This window comes from Schistocerca cancellata, chromosome 8 (genome assembly GCF_023864275.1).
Source record: "Schistocerca cancellata isolate TAMUIC-IGC-003103 chromosome 8, iqSchCanc2.1, whole genome shotgun sequence".
In the NCBI taxonomy this organism is placed as follows: Eukaryota; Metazoa; Arthropoda; class Insecta; order Orthoptera; family Acrididae; genus Schistocerca; species Schistocerca cancellata.
The window spans coordinates 574,110,238-574,130,939 of record NC_064633.1 but is presented as its reverse complement, the minus strand read 5'-3'; the positions used below and the strand labels follow the sequence as shown (position 1 = coordinate 574,130,939).

At 41.5% G+C, this 20,702-nt stretch overlaps 1 protein-coding gene across 1 annotated transcript in view; it reads left to right on the top strand.

The window, feature by feature from the left end:
• Positions 1–20,702, top strand: part of LOC126094762 (coatomer subunit beta) — a 116,648-nt gene that overhangs the window by 61,773 nt on the left and 34,173 nt on the right. The window contains exons 10-11 of the mRNA XM_049909313.1: positions 45–179; positions 5,480–5,619. Of these exons, the coding sequence (XP_049765270.1) occupies positions 45–179; positions 5,480–5,619 (275 nt within the window). The remainder of the gene's footprint in view (positions 1–44; positions 180–5,479; positions 5,620–20,702) is intronic.

Genomic DNA, 20,702 nt, shown 5'->3' with positions numbered 1-20,702 from the left:
TCATTTCTGTAATATATTGTAGTAACATTTACTTTGCTTTGCAGAGGCTTTTAGATGCTTTCCCAACAATTAAGTCAGTGAAAGTTCATCGTTCAGCACTGTGGATTCTTGGCGAATATGCAACTACACCAGATGACATTCAGTCTGTTATGAACCAAGTGCGACAAACTCTCGGAGAGGTAAGATAATGTTTGAAGTATTTGCAATTATAGTTATAATAGTTCCTCCTTCCTAATCACGGGAAACTAAAAACGGACTGTGTGACATGGGAAACTAAAAACGGACTGTGTGACATGAAGAGTATGATACTTTTTTTCTAAGTGATGTGTGACTACAGTTCAGTCTGAATTTTAATGTGATTCCGTAACTAGAATTTTTCACAAACTTTTTAAGTAATGTCTTAGATTCTCAATGTGTTTTACCATTAAAATCTGTATCACTAAACCAGAATCCTATTGTATTTCCATGATGAGCACTAGATGCGGAAAAACAGAAATATGCTATATTCCCTTCCACTGTGATTATGTTAACATTGGGTTATGTAAGATGGTGAAAAGGGGTGTGGAGGCTTTTGAACTGAAAAGTCAACCTCTTTCACAGGAACTCCTACTTATAAAACTGAAGGATTCTTTATGTTGGTTACATTTTATTTATTTGATAACTGGCCTCAGCTGCATAGCCATCGTCAGATCTATAAGAGGAAAATATAAACTTAGGTATTTCAGAACTTATGAAACATCAACAGAGCATATAAGGAAAATCAATAAGTTAACTACCTTAAAAAGAGCAGTGATGCACCAGATATGTAGTCGTAAACTGAACATGTAGTTGTGTAGAAGGTGAGTAATTCTCAACTAAGGAAAAAAAAAATTATTATGGTTGTCATTAGTGGAAGAAAGGCAAACAGATTTTTTAAGTCAAATATTTTATTAAACACAACTAAATTTCAGAAAGTGGAACAAAATGTAAGGGTTATACATTTGGCAGTTACATATAACAATTTTTAAAACTAGATTAAATATCAGAAAAAAATGGGAAAGATAGGTTCATTATGCCTGTCAGCGACTGAACGCATCATCAATGTAATGAGTAGCAATCTATCTTTTCATATTGTTATTCCATCCTGGACTTTCTATTGTTTAAGTATAAGAAACTATCGTGCATTGGTAAATTTCTTAGTATATTAGATGAGTATGATTTAATTTGTGGTGATACCCAGAGACTAAGGTTATGAGGCCTGTGGCTCTACCAACAAACTGAGTTTTTCACTTGGTACCACTGTTGTTTATGGCAGTAAGAACTGAAATGAATGAGTGGTAACATTCATCAGTAGCATCCCAACTCTCATTGAGCTGGCTGTTACAGATGAATGCTGTCATTCCATCTCCCATCATGTGTGAAGTACATGCTGTGATACACTCCCCAAATGCCAAGGGCATGAGTGCTGCCACAATTCATCACAGTCATGCTAGTGTATGGGGAGAAGGTTATGTCATTGCAACACCTTACAAAATGGGTACAGAATTTCACTTTCGGAGGAATGGAAATTCACAATGAAGAGAGACCTGGATGCCTGTCCATTGCAACCGATGAACTGGTGCAAAAACTTTAAGAGCATATTCATTCTGATTGCTGTGTAACCATTGATGACCTGGATGAACTGTGGACCATTGTTAATGAAATCTTGAGTGATCAATTAGGATATCGCAAGTTGTGTGCACGATTGGTTTTTGGAGATGCAGAATGCAAAATCAGCATAGGCAAGACCATGCTAGAGTTTCATGATCATTTTGCGAGTGACAGAGAGACTTTTCTGTACTCCATAGTGATGGGATGAAACTGTGGTTTACCACCATACTCCAGAGAACAAGTAAGTCAGTGCAGTGGTGACATGCCCATTCCCCTGCAACAAAAAAGTTAAAACTCAGCAGACAGCTTAAAGAGTCATGGCAGTCACTTTCTGCACCAGAAAACACATTCTGCTTCTTGAATTTTTGCCGAGAGGTGAAACAATCAATTCTGGGCAATACTAAGAGGCCCTCAAGAAGCTCCCCAGTGCAATCCAGAATGAATGCCCTGCAATGCTGACGAAGGGAGTGTGCCTCCTTGGTTACAAAACCCAGGCTGCACTCCGCTCTCATAATGCAAAAGTTGTTGACCACACTTCATTGCAATCTTTTGGACCACCCCTCTCACAGTCTCTGTCTTGCATCATTTTGTTTTCCTAAATTGAAGGAATGTGTGATCAAAAAAGAGTTTTCCAATGATGAGGAGATGAAAATTGAAGTGGAGAAGTGGTTTAATAAGTTAGCAGGAGACACCTGAGGTGCAGGTATTAAAAAACTCATCCCACAGTTGACAGAACGCGTTGATGTAAATGGGGGCTATGTGGAAAAATGATGTAATGCCTATGCAATTGTTGCTGTATGTTTCATTGAAATAATGCATTTGTGTTTGTGGAAAAAATCTTGTAATCTTATTTTCCTGATATCTCTCATACATACAAAACCAAACTGACATGTCAAAAGCAGTAGCACAAATATAAAATGTGTCTGAAAGTATAATCTTGGGTAAAATGAGGTGGTGTCTAACCAAGATGACATCAGCAGTATTTCTCAGTCCATGATGAGCAGTCCATCAGTATGCAGTGAGCACAAAAAAAATAGAACAAGCAGTTGCGCAAACAGTCTGTCGGTTTTAAGCTTTTGCAACTCTCCATTTCGAATTTTTGTGTAAGTGAGAGTTTTCATGCTTTTTTATTTTTTCAGACAAATGTATAAGATTCCTGATTCATGTACTAGTTAACAGATTAACTTCTGGGCTGAAAATCGGGCAATTTTGTACATTGCACACACACAACTACTTAAAATTATTATTCACTTAATTGTTAAATCTTCATTTGTAGTCTCGCTTATTTTATTTCATCACTTTCTCAGGCAACGGATCTGGTCTGGGAGGCGCTAGTTCCTTTGCGGCTAACTTTTCCTGGTTATTTTTCTTTTCTGTTAGCAATTAATGCAGGTTCAACAGACCTCATGTTCACACTATACAGGAAAGCTGATTCCTGCACAGTAGACAACAAACTCCAAATATACCGCCATTTGCCAAAATTATTAAATTCAAGTCGTACTATCTACCAACAAGGTCACTTACTTGAACGCAAATTAGGCACTGAGAGCCATAAGGGCGAAAAGCAAATCATCTTCGCCCCCATATTTAAATGAACAGCAAAGAAACCATTAAGAAGCTTTTTGTGAATGTTCGTATATATGTGCAATGTGGGCCTACATTAGAGAGAAGCCTGACCCACCATAAGATCAACAGACGTCAGAAGCATGAATAAATGCTACAGTCTCCCACTCGACAATGATGTTCTTTATGGTTTTCGGTGCCTCAAATGTATTACTGTATGAGAAAATCCAAAACTTAGTATTATACTACATTTCATTCAAAATCCCACAAAATAGATTTTTCTATCAGTATAACTATAACTTATATTGATGTCCAATGTAATTGTACTATATAGTGAGTGAATTGGCATATCTTTGGACTGTGCCACCGTCTAGCAGGATTTATGCCAAGCGAACGTAGGTAAGTCTGCTGCAGTGTGCTACCTCCTGATGGCATTGACGTAAACTTGTACGAGGGCGGATCAAATATAAATGGGATTTTATTTTGCATTTAAATTCATTTATTGAAAAACTCAAGGCAATTATTATTTATTTTTCCGCATATTCTTCTGCTTTGGAAATGCATTTGTTCCAGCATGTGGGCAGCTTTTTGACACCCTCATCATAAAAAGAACTGGGCCGTGTCACCAGCCAGTTGCACACAGTCTTCCACACTCTTGTCATCTTCAAATCGTCGCCCTCCTAGAGCTTCTGTAAGCAGTCCAAATAAATGGAAATCGCAGGGCAATAAGCCCGGGCTGTAATGAGAGTGTACTCCAGTGCATTTCTTGTAGCTTGAAGACAGACAGAGCTGCAGTATGGGGTCACACATTGCCATGGATGAGGTTGACCTGTTGAATCGATCGGTCTCGTCTTTTGCAGCGATATACAACTCTCGCCTTGTTCAACAGTTTGCAGTAGTAGGCAGCTTTGATTGTGCTTCACTCATGCAAAAAATCAATTAGCAAAATGCCTCGCTGATCGAAAAAAATGCTAGAAAGAACCTTGCCAGCCGATAGTCGAGTCTTGGCTTTCACTGGTGCTGCCTCCTGTTTCTCCTCTGCCACTCCTTACTGGCTTGTTTGGATTCTGGAGGGTAGTGGTGAACCCATGTTTCGTTGCAGGTGACGATCTGACTCAAAAAATGCATCACCTTCTTCCGCAAACCTTGCTGTAAGCCTCTGACAGACCTCCAAATGTCTCAATTTCAGATTTTCGGTCAAAAGTTTAGGGATCCATCTGGAAAACACTTTATGGAACTGTAGGTCATTTTTGATGATTGCTTGACAGCTCTCATAACTGACTCTGACTTTTTGTGCAATTTCTGATACTCTCACCCGTCGATAGTCATCAATAATGTTTTTAACTGCACAAATGTTTTTGTCTGTAATGCTGGTACAAGGATGGCGATCGTGTTGCTGATTTTACACATGTTCTTTTCCATCCTTGAACTTTTTATGCTGGGAAAAAACACACATCCTTGATAATGTTTTGTCACCAAACTATTCAATCAATCTTGGGCAAATTTCTGCCGCAGTAACTCCTTCACGAGCAAGAAATTTGATAATTATGCATTGCACAATGGAGGGGTGCACTTGTTTTACTTATACATTGTGAGCGAAGCATAGCAGAAGCACAGGGATGTTCAGGAACAAAAATCCCGTTTGTATTTGATCCCCCCTCATAGTTGAGTGGTAAGGGCTAGCAGTGCACGCCGTGAATCGTGCACATTGTTTATCAAATGTGTTTGTTTTTGACCCGTAAGGCAATTACGTCACGTCAGTTGCGTGTGTGTAGAACATGTGTAAAATGTGCACAAGTGAAGGTGTGCTTGTGACCATGATGCCAAGTTTCACTGAGTGTAGAGGAGCAGTGTAGCACATTGCAGTAGATTTAGTGCCGTGTATTTCAGATACTGCATCTACATTACATTTAACAGCATCCAAAGAAAAATAACCAATAAATCCTCAAGGTGTGAAAAGTTAGTGTGTTCATGTGCTCTTGTACTCGTATGCTACAACCACCACTGGTTTACACTATGCTGAGAACCTCCAGCTAGTGTTGATGTTGGTAGACTGCAAGGATGTCGTTGTTGCCAGCACAAGTCTCACCGTATAAGGACAGGCTTATGTTATCTTTTCAGGTAAATCAATATGTGACCAAGACTAATAATTCTTTAGGTTATTTAGGTATTGAAATTACTGTTCTCCTCCAGAGATCCAAGTTGCCCCATTACGTGAAGAACTCTTTACTGCAGAATTAGTATGTGGATTGTTGAGAGTTAATCATTTACCTCATTCATCTCCTAGATCCCGATTGTGGAGGATGAATTGCGCAGGGCAGCTGGTGAGAAGGTGGATGATGAAACAATGCAGGCTCAAGTGCCTGTTCAAAAGCTTGTGACACCCGATGGCACATATGCTACACAATCAGCATTTAACACTGCAAGGTAAATGTCCTTTGTTTACTGATAATACTGATCCAACAGTTAAATTATATATGTCTGCTGCAGAGAACTGTTCTTGATAGTTTATGTATATTGTCCACATAAATTAGACTCGAGCTCTCATAGGAGAAAGAGAGAATTATACTAAATAAGAGAAGCGTCCATGATCAACACATGAATTTTTAAGGCATTAAATAGCATAAACTTTATTATATATTCTGTAGAAATGAAATAGTGTATAAAAAACAATAGTCCATTAACAGTTTGCCAGAAAAATCTCATGATCAAATAATGTGCACCATATAAAAATGCTGTTTGTGTTTGGGGGCCAGAACATATATCATCCAAAATTTACATCAGAATGAAAGTGCAGCATGGAGACAATTATTTAAGTAAACAGATCGTGTATGAAGAATTTGAAAAATTAAGGAAGTACTAGAGATTTTGTGCTAGAGATTTTGTTAGCACTGAATGGTGGAATCAGAGTAGAAGACAAGTGTGCCTGTGAATGAGACAGTGAAACAGCAGATCAGCTAGTGACTCCATGCCATAACATACATCATTGTTGATGACACTGTCATGAAGGACTGGAAAGTAGGGACAGTTAATAGTGGAAGCACCCAAATTTGAAGAAAAAATTCAACGCAATGACAATTTATGAGAGAGTCGTGTTAATCTTTTGGGACATCAAGGTGCACTGATGCAATTTGAAGAGAAGTAAAAAAGTAAAGCAGTCATCAATCAGAAGATTGTTTTGAACACCACAGTGCTTTACTAGTCATGGCCCTGTTGGATGTAGTACATTGTTGCCCTCCTCTGACTTTTGCACTGTTAGAACTTCAAGTTTAACACATATATTTCGGAACGACACAACAACACATATAAGTCACAGAGTAAGTTGACAAGTAAGACGTGTACACGTTAGCATTCGAATGAGCACTGAGTCCCAGTCTAGCAGCCGCTGCTCGGCTGGCCGCTTAGGTGGCGCAGCTGCTGCATGGCTGGCAGACAGTGCCGCACGTAGAGGACGCGCGTAATTGCGCGGCGGCACTTTGAATGATCGGCAAGTCACAACACTTTTCCCCCCTTTGAATTTGTTGCACTGGACTTGATGCAGGTGTCTTGGAGATGGCTAACGTCCATAGGCGTTGTTTGACTCGCCGTAAAGTCTCGAGGAGGAGGCTTCCCGTACGGATGGAAGTGTCCCCAATGATAACGGGTCGAGATGACAGGAGACGTAGGGGTCGAATCTGCTGGGGCCCCATGCACCAATCTGCCCGTTGCGGCCAGTCCAGTTGATATGACAGGAGACGTGCGATATGTCGGCGTCCATTGGACGAGGAAGTGAGTAGATTTGCTCTGACAGAGGATGGTCCTCTGGTTCCTGCATGGGCACGTCTCCTGGTGGCATCCGTTCTGGTGCTGGCATCGCGATGACGGTGAGAGGGCTGCGTTGTGAGTATTGAGAGATGCCAAGATCCCAAGCGTCAGGTAGAGCCAAAGGTGGTGTGGCGGCATTCGGAACAGGCGTTGCTGGCACCCGAGGCCGAAGCTGGTCTGAATGACGCACTGCAACACCCGTGTCCATCTGGATTTCATACAGGTGTCTGCCACGGTGTCTTAAGATGCGGCCCAGGCTCCATTTTGGCCACCTGCCATTTCCCCGTACCCAGACGAGGTCGTCGGCGGTGTACCGGCCAAGTGAAGGCACCCGCAACCGTGAGGTGGCAGGCCGCAGTAGATGAAGTAGCGTGCGGGGCTGTCGGCCATGTAAGAGCTCAGCCAGGCTGTGGTCGCCCATGGGGGTGAAACGGTAAGACGCCAGAAACTGGAGAAGCGCATCATCAGCAGCAGAAGAAGTTGGAAGTTTCCGCATCTGAGCCTTAAATGTGCGGACCAGTCATTCAGCCTCACCGTTGGATTGTGGATGGAACGGCGGGGCCGTGACATGCGTAACGCCGTGACGAGCACAAAAATCCGCAAATTCTGAAGAGGCAAATTGCGGACCATTATCAGTAACAAGAGTATAGAGGGGAGGCCTTCCAAAGAAAAATGCGGGTGAGAGCACTGGTGGTTGCCGCGGTGGTAGGTGACGTGCAACGGACAATGAAAGGGAAGTTAGAGTAGGCGTCAATTACGAGGAGCCAATAAGTACCTAAAAAGGGTCCCACAAAGTCAGCATGAATGCGCTCCCAGGGCTTCTCAGGCGAAGGCCACGGTAACAAAGCTGACTTCGGGGCAGCGGCCTGTGACGCACAAGGGCCGCAGGCAGCGACCATGTGTGCTATTTCAGAGTCGATGCCAGGCCAGTACACATGACGGTGCGCCAGAGATTTTGTGCGAGACACACCCCAGTGCCCTTGGTGAAGGAGGCGCAAGACCGAAGCACGCAAAGACACCAGTACCACAACACGCAGCGAAGCATTGTCAGTGGAGAGGCGGTAGCGCAAAGTGTAGTAGTTCCGCAACGGATCAGAAGTCTTAGCGGACGGGCGATCTGGCCAAGCTTTCTGAATACAGCGTAAAACCCGGGAGAGGGTAGGGTCAGAACCCGTAGCAGCCACCAGCCTGTCCCCAGTGATGGGGAACCCGTCCACAACCCGCTGCTCGGCAACATCCAGGTAGAAACACAAAAGTTCGTCCCTATCGAATGCCTGATCAGGACCCATGGGAAGGCGAGACAGAGCATCAGCATTCGCATGTTGAGCCGTTGGCCGGAAATGAATCTCATAATTGAAACGGGACAAGTAAAGAGCCCAATGCTGGAGGTGGTGTGCAGCCTTGTCGGGAAGTGACGTTGATGGATGAAACAAGGAAACAAGTGGTTTGTGATCCGTAACAAGATGAAATTTTGAGCCATAGAGAAAAACACCAAACTTATGAAGAGCATAAATGATGGCCAAAGCTTCTTTCTCAATTTGAGAATAGTTTTGTTGGGCATCCGTGAGCGTTTTGGAGGCATAAGCAATGGGTTGTTCCGAACCGTCAGAAAAACGGTGCACAAGGACTGCACCAACCCCGTATTGAGAGGCGTCTGTGGCAAGAACAAGATGTTGGCCAGGTCGATAAGTAGCCAGGCACGGGGCCTGTTTCAGCGTAGTCTTCAATTTCTGGAAAGCCGCTTCGCATGACGCGGACCAGTGAAAAGGCACGTTTTTATGCAACAGGCTGAGCCACCGAAGCCGCGGACGGTAAAAACTTGTGATAGTATGCTATTTTCTCTAAGAAGGCCTGCAATTCCTTAACAGAGGTAGGGTGAGGAAGGGCATCGATCGCAGCAACAGTTTGCTGAAGCGGATGAATACCATCCCGAGAGAGTTGAAACCCCAAGTACGTGATAGATGCCTGAAAAAATTGTGATTTCTGAAGATTACACTTAAGACCGGCAGTCTGTAAGACATGAAAAAGTGTGCGGAGATTTTGAAGGTGTTCTTCAGTGGTGGAGCCAGTGACAACAATGTCGTCCATGTAATTGATACACCCAGGGACAGGGAGCAATAATTGTTCCAAGAATCGCTGAAAGAGAGCAGGGGCGCTAGCAACACCGAATGGCAAGCGTTGGTATTGATAGAGGCCGAAAGGCGTGTTAAGGACCAGAAACTGCCGGGAAGCAGCGTCGAGAGGAAGTTGATGATAAGCTTCTGACAGGTCAATTTTAGAAAAATACTGGCCTCCAGCAAGTTTAGTGAACAGTTCTTCAGGACGGAGCATAGGGTAAGTGTCGATGAGGCATTGAGCATTCACAGTGGCTTTGAAATCGCCACAGAGACGAATATCACCATTTGGCTTAGCAACTACAACAATAGGAGAGGACCACTCACTGGAAGTGACAGGAAGCAAGACCCCTGAAGTAGTGAGATGATCCAACTCCCGTTTTACCCGATCATGAAGGGCCACAGGAATGGGCTGAGCCCGAAAAAACTTAAGCCGAGCAGTGGGTTTGAGCATGATATGAGCTTCAAAGTCATTTGCACGACCTAACCCAGGAGAAAAAATGGACGAAAATGTCGTCAACAAGGAATCCAGTTGAGCATAAGGAATAGCATCAGAGACAATATTGACAGAGTCATCGATGGAGGACCCAAAAACGCGAAAGGCATCGAAACCAAAAAGATTTTCTGCGTTGCTCTGGTCGACCACAAATATGGGAACAGTGCGAACGACGGATTTGTAAGATACCTCAGCATTAAACTGTCCCAAGAGAGAAATCTTCTGTTTATTGTACGTCCGTAATTGCCGAGTGACAGAGGACAGGAGTGGAGAACCCAACTGAAGATACGTCTGAGAATTAATTATAGTGGCAGCAGAACCGGTATCCACTTGCATGTGAACATCTCGACCAAGGATTTGGACAGTGAGGAATAACTTCCCTGAAAGGGAAGAAGTGCAATTGACAGACAACACAGAATCAGAATCAGCGTCATGTTCATGAACATCATGTATGCGGTCGGATTTGCAAACGGAAGACACATGACCTTTCTGTTTGCAATTGTGACACACAGCCCAACGTTGGGGACAATCCTCGCGTGAATGTTTCGTAAAACACCGCGGACATGAAGGAAGTTGCCGGGGTTTTGCTGCAGTTTCTTAGCGGGTTGTTTATGGCTGGGCCGAGGCTGCGCGTGGGAGCGCACTGCAGCCACGTCGGCCGGCGGGGACACGGCGCACGCATCGTCAACAGCGCACAGAGGTTGTATTTCCCCGACATCACCCCACGCCTCTATTTGCGCTCCAGCGGCACGAGAAATTTCAAAAGACTGCGCAATGGAGAGAACTTTATCTAGAGTCGGATTCGCTAACTGAAGGGCACGTTGCCGAACTTCTTTGTCGGGCGCCGACCGGATAATAGCATCCCGTACCATGGAATCGGCATAGGATTCTTTGTGAACGTCAGTAACAAATTGACACTTTCGACTGAGGCCGTGAAGGGCAGCCCAAGCACGATAGGATTGATTTGGTTGTTTTTGACAACGATAAAAGGCAACACGAGAGGCTACCACATGCGTTTGCTTTTGAAAATAGACAGACAGAAGTGAGCACATTTCAGCAAAGGACAAAGACACAGGATCCTTCAAAGGAGCCAATTGCGACAACAACTGATACATTTGAGGTGAAATCCAGGAAAGGAACAGAGACTTACATGGTTGTTCGTCCGTGTCATGAAATGCCAAGAAGTGCTGTCGAAGACGTTTTTCCTAATCAGACCAGTCTTCCGCCGTCTCGCCGTAAGGAGGAAAAGGAGTTACAGCCAACGACAAGAAATGCCCCGCATTTGACGCCGCGCCGAAATCGCAAATTGCCGCATTTAGAAGCCTTTGCTGTTCAAGGAGATTTTGCAATAGTTGCTCGACAGTAGCCATGGAACCCTGTGAGTCAACGGTGAAAAGGAAAAATTCACTACCTCGTCGCCAATTGTTAGAACTTCAAGTTTAACACATATATTTCAGAACGACACAACAACACATATAAGTCACAGAGTAAGTTGACAAGTAAGACATGTGTACACGTTAGCATTCGAATGAGCACTGAGTCCCAGTCTAGTGGCCGCTGCTCGGCTGGCCGCTTAGGTGGCGCAGATGCTGCATGGCCGGCAGACAGCGCCGCACGTAGAGGACGCGCGTAATTGTGCAGTGGCACTTTGAATGATCAGCGAGTCACAACATGCACTGTCTCATGCAGCCAGGTATAAGACGATCTACAGTTCAGCACGTATCATGGACCATGCTGCAACTCAGCTTTCCTCACATTGCTAAACCTTGCCATAGGTGAAAGAAGTGGTAAGTGACAGATAAGTCTAGTATTGACAAGAGAGAAGGTACAAACTGCGATTAGTGGTTTTCTACAGTGGCATCTTGGTAAGTCAATTTATGCAGCTGTACTAACATCTCTGGCATAAAAGATACACTGAAAATATGTTTTGAAACTACATTATTCCTTGTTTTTGGTATGTAACATAATCTGTCAACCTGTGTTACTATCAGTTCCCATAGGAAGATGATTTTATTGGAGTTTAGCAGCACTGCTGCTATGGAGGCCACAAATATATGTCTTCTTCATCTGCGTAAATAATTTATGACTCAAGGACATAACTCACTGAGTAGTCCAAGCATTGAGCCATCAACAGGCACACAAAAAAGAATGAAAAGTTCACTAGCTTTCAGGTGAATACTTTAATGAACTGGAGCACACATATGTGTGCATTTAAATACTTTAAAGGAGACAACTCACTGAGTTGAATTGTAGAAGTGTTAATCATTGACAGGCACATTCTTTTTTGTGCACTTATCAATAGTTCATTACTTCTACTATCCAGTGCGTTCTCTCCTATACTCTTACATCTTTATCTTCTGCCAGGACATTTCTTACTGCATCTCTTCTTGATTTATTCATGATGATTTGGGAAAATAGATATACTTTTATATTCTTGCAATTAGAGTGCTTAGTTGCTGTAAAACCTTGGTGTGATCATTATCATCCTTAACTCATTATCATCCTTAACTTTTCATAAGAAAACCTTTCCATGTAAATGCAATTTGAAAGGCAAAAACTGCATTTTCCAAGAAAAACAAAATGGCCATTCTCACATAAAACTTTGGGATAAACTCTAGTGCCCAATTCCACTCATCAGCTTTGAGGAATGACGTCATACTAGAGGCATGGATGCTGCAGATGATATTTGTAAACAATGAAATTAACAATCACAATTCATGTGATTATTAACTTAGCCACAAATTATGTCGAAATGAATTGGAGATAACAGAAATAAATAAGAACATAGCAAAATAGAAGTATATATGTGTGAAATAAATTACTGTCTTAATTTATGTGAGTAAGGAAACCTCGGAGAACCTTTACATTCCATAACAATATAGTGCATGGTGAAGTAGTAATATTATAAAATAAGGTTAATAATAATAATAATAATAATAATTGGAGTCATACCACACAATACCCACCAGTACATCAACGCAATACAGCTAAATCCAAACGTATATATACAGCTACAGAAATCTGTAATTATTGATACATGTTCAATTACCCGAAAGTTCCTAAATGCAATTTAACATATACCGTACAGTTAAAAGGAAGTCACGCTTGATCAAGGTCCGTGTCACTTTCCATTTTTAACCAGACATAATGTCTGAGAAAGGAAAGAAATAATAATAATTGAATCTATGGAGGCTATCGCAGGAAAGTGAGGGGTTTGGGCAGGGAGAAACTAAAATTTAAAACAACAGTGGGGAAAAAGAAACAAATTGTAACCTATATAAAACAGTAGAATGAAACATGGAGAAACCAACACAGAAATCCTTAAAAAAAGCCAGTACACAAATAACGAGAATTCACTAGAAAGTAACTAATATTGGAGTTGGTAACTAGACTTGACCTACATATACGTTAATTCTATCTACCAATTGCAATATTAATTACTTTTTCACAGCAATTCAGGAAGCAACTGCAAATGCAGAATCCTATTACATTTCAGTGCACACACTGCAAAAATGATCTAAATAATGAACCATGCTATCGTTAGAATCAGTAACTAGAATTGACCTGTACATGTTGTCAATTCTAGTTACCAATTCCAGCCGTTCAATGGTTCATAATTTTGGTCATGTCTGCAGTACGTGTGTAGGATTGCTAGAGTTCTTATTGATCTGTGAACTCCTGCGAAAAAGTAACAAGTATTGTAGGAACCGACTCCAAGATATTTTTTTTCTTTTTCTTGGTAGTGAAGAGAATAATACTAAACGTAGAAATCCTGTAACACTGTAGTGCACACACTTGTCGCAAAAATGGTCTAAGTAATGAACTGTGTAATGGTTGGAATTGATAACTAGAACTAACTGATATAGCTGGATTCTAGTTACCGATTCCAGTATTTGTTTCTTTGTCACAGAGTTCAAAGAGCAATTACAAATGCAGAAATCCTATTATTAGTCCAAACACCTGCTGAAAAAATGATATAAATAATGAACCATGGTTGAAATTGGTATATAGGACTGACCTATATAACTTACTTGTAGTTACCGATTGCAGTCTTTGTTATTTTTTGTGAATTTTCGATATTTGTGTACAGGCTTTTCTAACTATTTATTTCATTTTACCATTTTAGTTTCTGCTCGCCAAAACCCACCACTTTACCACGATAGCCCCGTTAGATTCAATAGTCATCATTAAAACGCTATTTCATAATATTACATCTTCACCATGTGCTATACTCTGATGTATTTAAAGATTTTCTGTAATTTTCTCACTCACATAAATTGCAATGATACTTACTTCAGATGTGTATATTTCTCTTTTTCTGTTCTTATTTATTTTCATTACCTCCAAATCTTTTTCGATATAATTTGTGGCTAAGTAACTAATCACATGAGCTGTAATTTTAATTTTATTGCGTAGACCATATATAACAATGGTCTATGTTTTATTGTATGTTACATTCATTTGTTTAAGAATATGATCAGTTGCTTTCAAACATCACCTCTATGTCGCGTCTTTTGCCTTACGTATAAAGTCGTTGCTGAAAGCTGATGGGTGGAATCTTACACTAGAACTGACCCAAACTTTTAGTTCAAGATATTTGCAGAGCACAAAATTGTATACTGTAGTCTCATTGAAATTACTTTCTGATTGATACTTTATACCCTGAACCTTAGTTCCTGCAATGCTCTCATTGTTATACATGAACTGTCCGCTGTTGCCAGTGCGCTGTTATAAAATGTAATATATCTAAAAATAAAGATGCTGTAACTTACCAAACGAAAGCATTGGTATGTTGATAGGAGACAATAAAAAACACACACACAAATTTTAAGCTTTCGCAACCCACGGTTGCTTCATCAGGAAAGAGGGAAGGGGAGGGAAAGACGAAAGGATGTGGGCTTTAAGGGAGAGGGTAAGGAGTCATTCCAATCCTGGGAGCGGAAAGACTTACCTTAGGGGGAACAGTCTTACAGACTGGCAATGACAAGGAAAGTGTTTCTGAAGAAGAGAAATTTGTTAACATCGAGTATTGATTTGAGTGTCAGGAAATCATTTCTGAAAGTATTTGTATGGAGTGTAGCCATGTATGGAAGTGAAACGTGGACGATAAATAGTTTGGACAAGAAGAAAATAGAAGATTTCGAAATGTGGTGCTAAAGAAGAATGCTGAAGATTAGATGGGTAGATCACATAACTAATGAGGAGGTATTGAATAGAATTGGGGAGAAGAGGAGTTTGTGGCACAACTTGACAAGAAGAAGGGACCGGTTGGTAGGACATATTCTGAGGCATCGAGGGATCACAAATTTAGCATTGGAGGGCTGTGTGGAGGGTAAAAATCATAGAGGGGGACCAAGAGATCATTACACTAAGCAGATTCAGAAGGATGTAGGTTGTAGTAGGTACTGGGAGATGAAGAAGCTTGCACAGGATAGAGTAGCATGGAGAGCTGCATCAAACCAGTCTCAGGACTGAAGACCACAACAACAACAGGGGGAAAAAGGGACAGGTATGCAATCGCGCGCGCGCGCACACACACACACACACACACACACACACACACACACCGTGTGTGTGTGTGTGTGTGTGTGTGTGTGTGGGTGGGTGGGTGCGCGCGCATGCGTGAGTGCATACCTGTCCCTTTTTCCCCCTAAGGTAAGTCTTTCCGCTCCCGGGATTGGAATGACTCCTTACCCTCTCCCTTAAAGCCCACATCCTTTCGTCTTTCCCTCTCCTTCCCTCTTTCCTGATAAAGCAACCGTGGGTTGCGAAAGCTTGAAATTTGTGTGTGTGTTTGTGTGTTTTTTATTGTCTCCTATCAACATACCAACGCTTTCGTTTGGTAAGTTACAGCATCTTTATTTTTAGATATATTTTTCCCATATGGAATGTTTCCCCTCTATTATATTCTTATTGTTATAAAATTTAATTCGCTTACAGTTTGCAATTAATATGCTGTTTACACACAACACATTATCAAGCTTTGCCAGGACTCCAGACAACTTGTCACCAACCTCAATGGAGGAAAAAATGTGCTCTGCATACTCTGACAGTTGCTAAGGAACAGACACATGATTTGACAGGAATAATCACAAGCAATGTAGGATGACATATATAATAGAGGTGGTGTGGTATAATTATAATGAAAAATGGTACAGATTTCACCACATGGAAAAGCAAGATAACAGACGTAAAAAACTTTCATGTTTGCACTGTTCAGATTCCCAACATAAAGGATGATATCTGACCCTCAGTAAGGAATATGCCACTCTTTGGCCGTAATGCACATTTTGCAAAATGGTTCAAATGGCTCTGAGCGCTGTGGGACTCAACTTCGGAGGTCATTAGTCCCCACATTTTGCACCTGTTGTTCATACTGGCTGCCAAATTTTTGAGGAGTTTTTGCAGGATATTGTCCCACTGCTGTTTCAAGCTGGTGTTCATTTCTTGCATGGCTATGGGAGGATTCATTGAGAAAGACATCTGCCAAGAACATCTTTGGCATGCTCTATAGGGTTCAGGTCCAGAGAGTAAATAGGCCATTCCATAAGTTCAGTATCTTAACTTTCTAGTGTGTCCGACACCTCAGCGTTACTATGTGGGCGGTCATTGTCATCCATAAACAGAAAGTCGGGACCTACTGCACCCCTAAACAAATGGACATGATCCAGAATAATCTCCCTGCAATAGCACTGTGCTGTAACAGTACCTCACACAAAAATATGCAGCCGTGTTTGACCATTGTGCATAATGCCTGCCCACACCGTGTAATGCATAGGCCATGCTGATGACATTCATGAACATTCTGCGGTGTGTAATGTCCTCCTCCCCCACCCGCTGCTCTGTTGCTGACCCCAATCAACATGTTCTCTACACAAACGAACTCCTTCCCAGCAATGGCATGGTTGAAGTGAGATGCATTTAACAGGCTTTTGAGCATACAAAGTAACCTGATTTAATTGCTGTGAAATGGTTCTAGGAGAGACATGTGAACTGGTAGCTGTTGCAAGATCTGCAGCAGTCTTCCTAGGAGTGAGATGTCTGTCTCTTTTAACCACTATGGCTATGTATTGATCCTCTTAAAATGTCATGATACATCTGTGACCACTGACATGTTTTCACGTCGCATTTCCACCTTCAGCGGCCCATTTTTAATCGCAAAATGACACTTTTGGACACAGCCGTTACTTTGGCCACAGTAGTGACTCTTTGCCCAGCTTCAAGTCATCCAACTGGTCATCCATGATCGTAAGCACACAAATATCATGAACTGTCGAATGCATACAGTGTGTTCATGCACAGGCTTCGCGGCAGTTAACATGACCCATTCTCTACATTTCATTTTGCTATCAGATGTCAGTTGTTCCATAGTCTTAGTAAGTGTCAGTTGTTGCTTAGCAATTCCCAAGCAGTATATTAACTGAGGTGCAGCTGACAACAATGTAGCACCATATGACAAATATCAAATGACAATTCATTTTAATAAGTGTGAGCAGAAAGTCTGCTGGAAGAATGTTGTATGTTGTTGTAAATGAACTAGTATATAAGCTTCAAAATATTAGGGTACATATTTACTGTACAAATCAGTTAACACTGTCTAAAAATGAAAACCATCAGAGACTATCATAGTTATTTAACTTTGAGGTAATATGTTACTGCTTGCAGGGAGCAGTTACTGTCAATGAGCTGTGTAGTCTGTTATATTTTGGAAATGTGGGTTAACTAACAGTTTTTAATTATGAATGTAGAAACTACTCATTAACCCAGCTATTGTGCAGTCTTCAGCCAGCAAAGAACAAGTGTCTCACATTTGTAAATGATACAGAATTTATGTGATTATCTGCTGTATGACACGGTTTAATCTCTGTAATACCCATTCAGCTACCAACCAGTATTTGAATGTTTTTCTTCCCTCCCTCTTTTTTAAAAAAGTCATCTTCTGGCTGGTTTCAGGCAGCCCACAATAAATTCCTCTCCTTTGCTAACCCCCATGTCCTCAATTATTTGTTGGATGTTTTCCATTGTCTATCTTCTCCTACAGTTTCCATTCTCTACAGTGTCTTATAGTACCACAGAGGTTATTTCTGGTGTCATTAACACGTCTCCTATCATCCTGTCTTTTCTCATCTTATGTTCCTTTCTCCGTCAATTCTGTGGAGGACCTCCTCGTTCCTTATCTTTTCAGTCCACCTAATATCCACCATTCTTATGTAGCATCAGATTTCAGATGCTTTAATTATCTCATGTTCTGGTTTTCCCACAATCCATGATACCCTACCATACAATGCTGTGACCCAAATGTACATTCTTAGAAATTTCTTCCTCAGATTAAGGCCTGTGTTTGATACCGGCAGACTTCTCTTGGTCAGGAATGTCATCTTTCCCTTTGCTGACCTGCTTGTTTTGTCTGTCTTGGTTCACCCGTGTTAGGTTATTTCCTTCCCAAGGCAGCAGGCTTCCTTAATTTCATCTACTTTGTCATCATCAGTTTCAACAAGTTACTTGCCGTTCACATTTCTTCTGTTTCTCGTGGCTCTTGTTGTTTTTCTAGTTTACTGTCAGTGCATATTCTGTACTCATTTTACTGTACATTACATTCAACAGATCCTGTAATTCATCTTCACTTTCACTGAGAATGGCAATGGCATCAGCAAATATTATCATTGACATTCTTTCACCTTGAATTTTAATCCCACTCTTGAACCTTTTATTTCTGTTGTTGCTTCTTCGATGTTGAGGCTGAATAGTAGGGATGAAAAACTGCATCCCTGTATTACACCCTTTTTAAATCTCAGCAGCTTGTTCTTGGTCTTCCAGTCTTATTGTTCCCTCATAGTTATTATACATATTGTATATTACCCATCTTACCTTAAAGCTTACTCCTGTTAGTTCAGAGTTTCGAACATCTCGCACCATTTTATACTAAACACATTTTCTAAGTCAACAAATCCAATGAGTGTGTCTTGATTTGTCTGTAGTCTTATATTGCCAGATGCCAAGTTTGTATTATTTGCAGATGATACAAACATTGCAATAAATAGTAAATCAAATATAAATTTAGAAAGGGCAACTAATCAAATTTTTACTGACATTAATAAGTGGTTCATAGCCAATTCACTGTCATTAAACTTTGAAAAGAGCCCCTATTGCAGTTCAGAACTTCCAAGAGATTTCCTTCTGGTGTGTGTATAAAATATGATGACATGGAAATAGGAGAAGTTGAGAGTGTAAAATTCTTGGGATTACAACTTGATAATAAATTCAGTTGGGAGCAACATACTAACGAACTGATAAAGCGCCTAAACAAGTCTGTGTTTGCAATGTGACTGATGTCAGACATAGGAGATATAAATATAAAAAACTGGTATATTTTGCTTATTTTCACTCCATTATGTCATATGGTATCATATTTACCTATTCAAAGAATTGGGCATATTAACCACAGCTTCTCGGTATATTTATTCCTTAATGAAGTTTGTTGTAAATAATACATCTCTTTTCTCCAACTAACTGCTTAGTACACAGTATCAATACTAGGAATAAGAACAGTATACATAGAGGTTTAAAATCACTTACTCTTGCCCAGAAAGGAGTCCAGTGTTCAGCAAAGCATATTTTTAATAAGTTACCAGAAACCATTAAGAGTTTAGTTTCAGACAAGGCACAATTTAAACATAATTTAAAAGAATTTTTGGTAGCCAACTCCTTCTACTCCATCCATGAGTTTCTCAACAAGTGCAGTAGACCACTTTAATGAAAATTTATTATACTTTAATTTTTGATAATACTAGTTTGTAACAGCCAAGTAACTTACTGTGTGAATGATGGATGTGGGGAAAGCAGATGTAAGTCTTAAGTCTGTAAATAGTGGAAGTTTAATTTTAAATCTTGTACATAATCTGACTGTTCTTAACTGAGGATCACCGAAATGAATAATTTACTTTCATTTTTGACAATACTTGGTTGTAATAGCCAAGAAACTAGCAAATGTCTGAATGATGGATTTAATGAAAGCAGATATAAGTATTAAACTTGTAAATATTAGAAGTTTAAATTTAATTCATGCACATAATTTTACTGTTTATTCACTGAGGATAATTAAAATTAATGAAACTTAAGTTTTTCTAATTGCATTTTAGTAATGTGTTTATCTGACATGTTCCACACCCAGGAGGATTCCCTCTTTTATGGATCTATGGAATGAATAATTAATCTATTCTAATCGCACTGTCCACATATTTAGCAAATGTCAAACGCATCTCACCATTCTTCAGTAATTCAGTATTTTTCATAGTCATTAAATATTCAGTTACTTCCATAACTTGAGATTGCTGAGAGAGGCACTGAAAGAAAAATGTAGTACCCTCTAATGTAGAGGTGAAAAACATGATACCCATGTTGCTGCACCCCCCAGCTTTATAATTTGTTTGGTTTATTGTATTTATGTTATTGTTTTTTAATTTAACCAAACATGTAACTCACGCTAACTCATGGAGTGACCTTGCGGCTTAGCACTTTCTTCTACCAGCCCTTTCTTCTACCAGCCCTTTCTGCCGCCAGCCCTTTCTGCCGCCAGCCCTTTCTGCCCGCCAGCCCTTTCTGCCCGCCAGCCCTTTCTGCCCGCCAGCCCTTTCTGCCCGCCAGCCCTTTCTGCCCACCAGCCCTTTCTGCCCGCCAGCCCTTTCTGCCCGCCAGCCCTTTCTGCCCGCCAGCCCTTTCTGCCCGCCAGCCCTTTCTGCCCGCCAGCCCTTTCTGCCCGCCAGCCCTTTCTGCCCGCCAGCCCTTTCTGCCCGCCAGCCCTTTCTGCCCGCCAGCCCTTTCTGCCCGCCAGCCCTTTCTGCCCGCCAGCCCTTTCTGCCCGCCAGCCCTTTCTGCCCGCCAGCCCTTTCTGCCCGCCAGCCCTTTCTGCCCGCCAGCCCTTTCTGCCCGCCAGCCCTTTCTGCCCGCCAGCCCTTTCTGCCCGCCAGCCCTTTCTGCCCGCCAGCCCTTTCTGCCCGCCAGCCCTTTCTGCCCGCCAGCACTTTCTGCCCGCCAGCACTTTCTGCCCGCCAGCACTTTCTGCCCGCCAGCACTTTGAATTGTGTAACTGCCATACA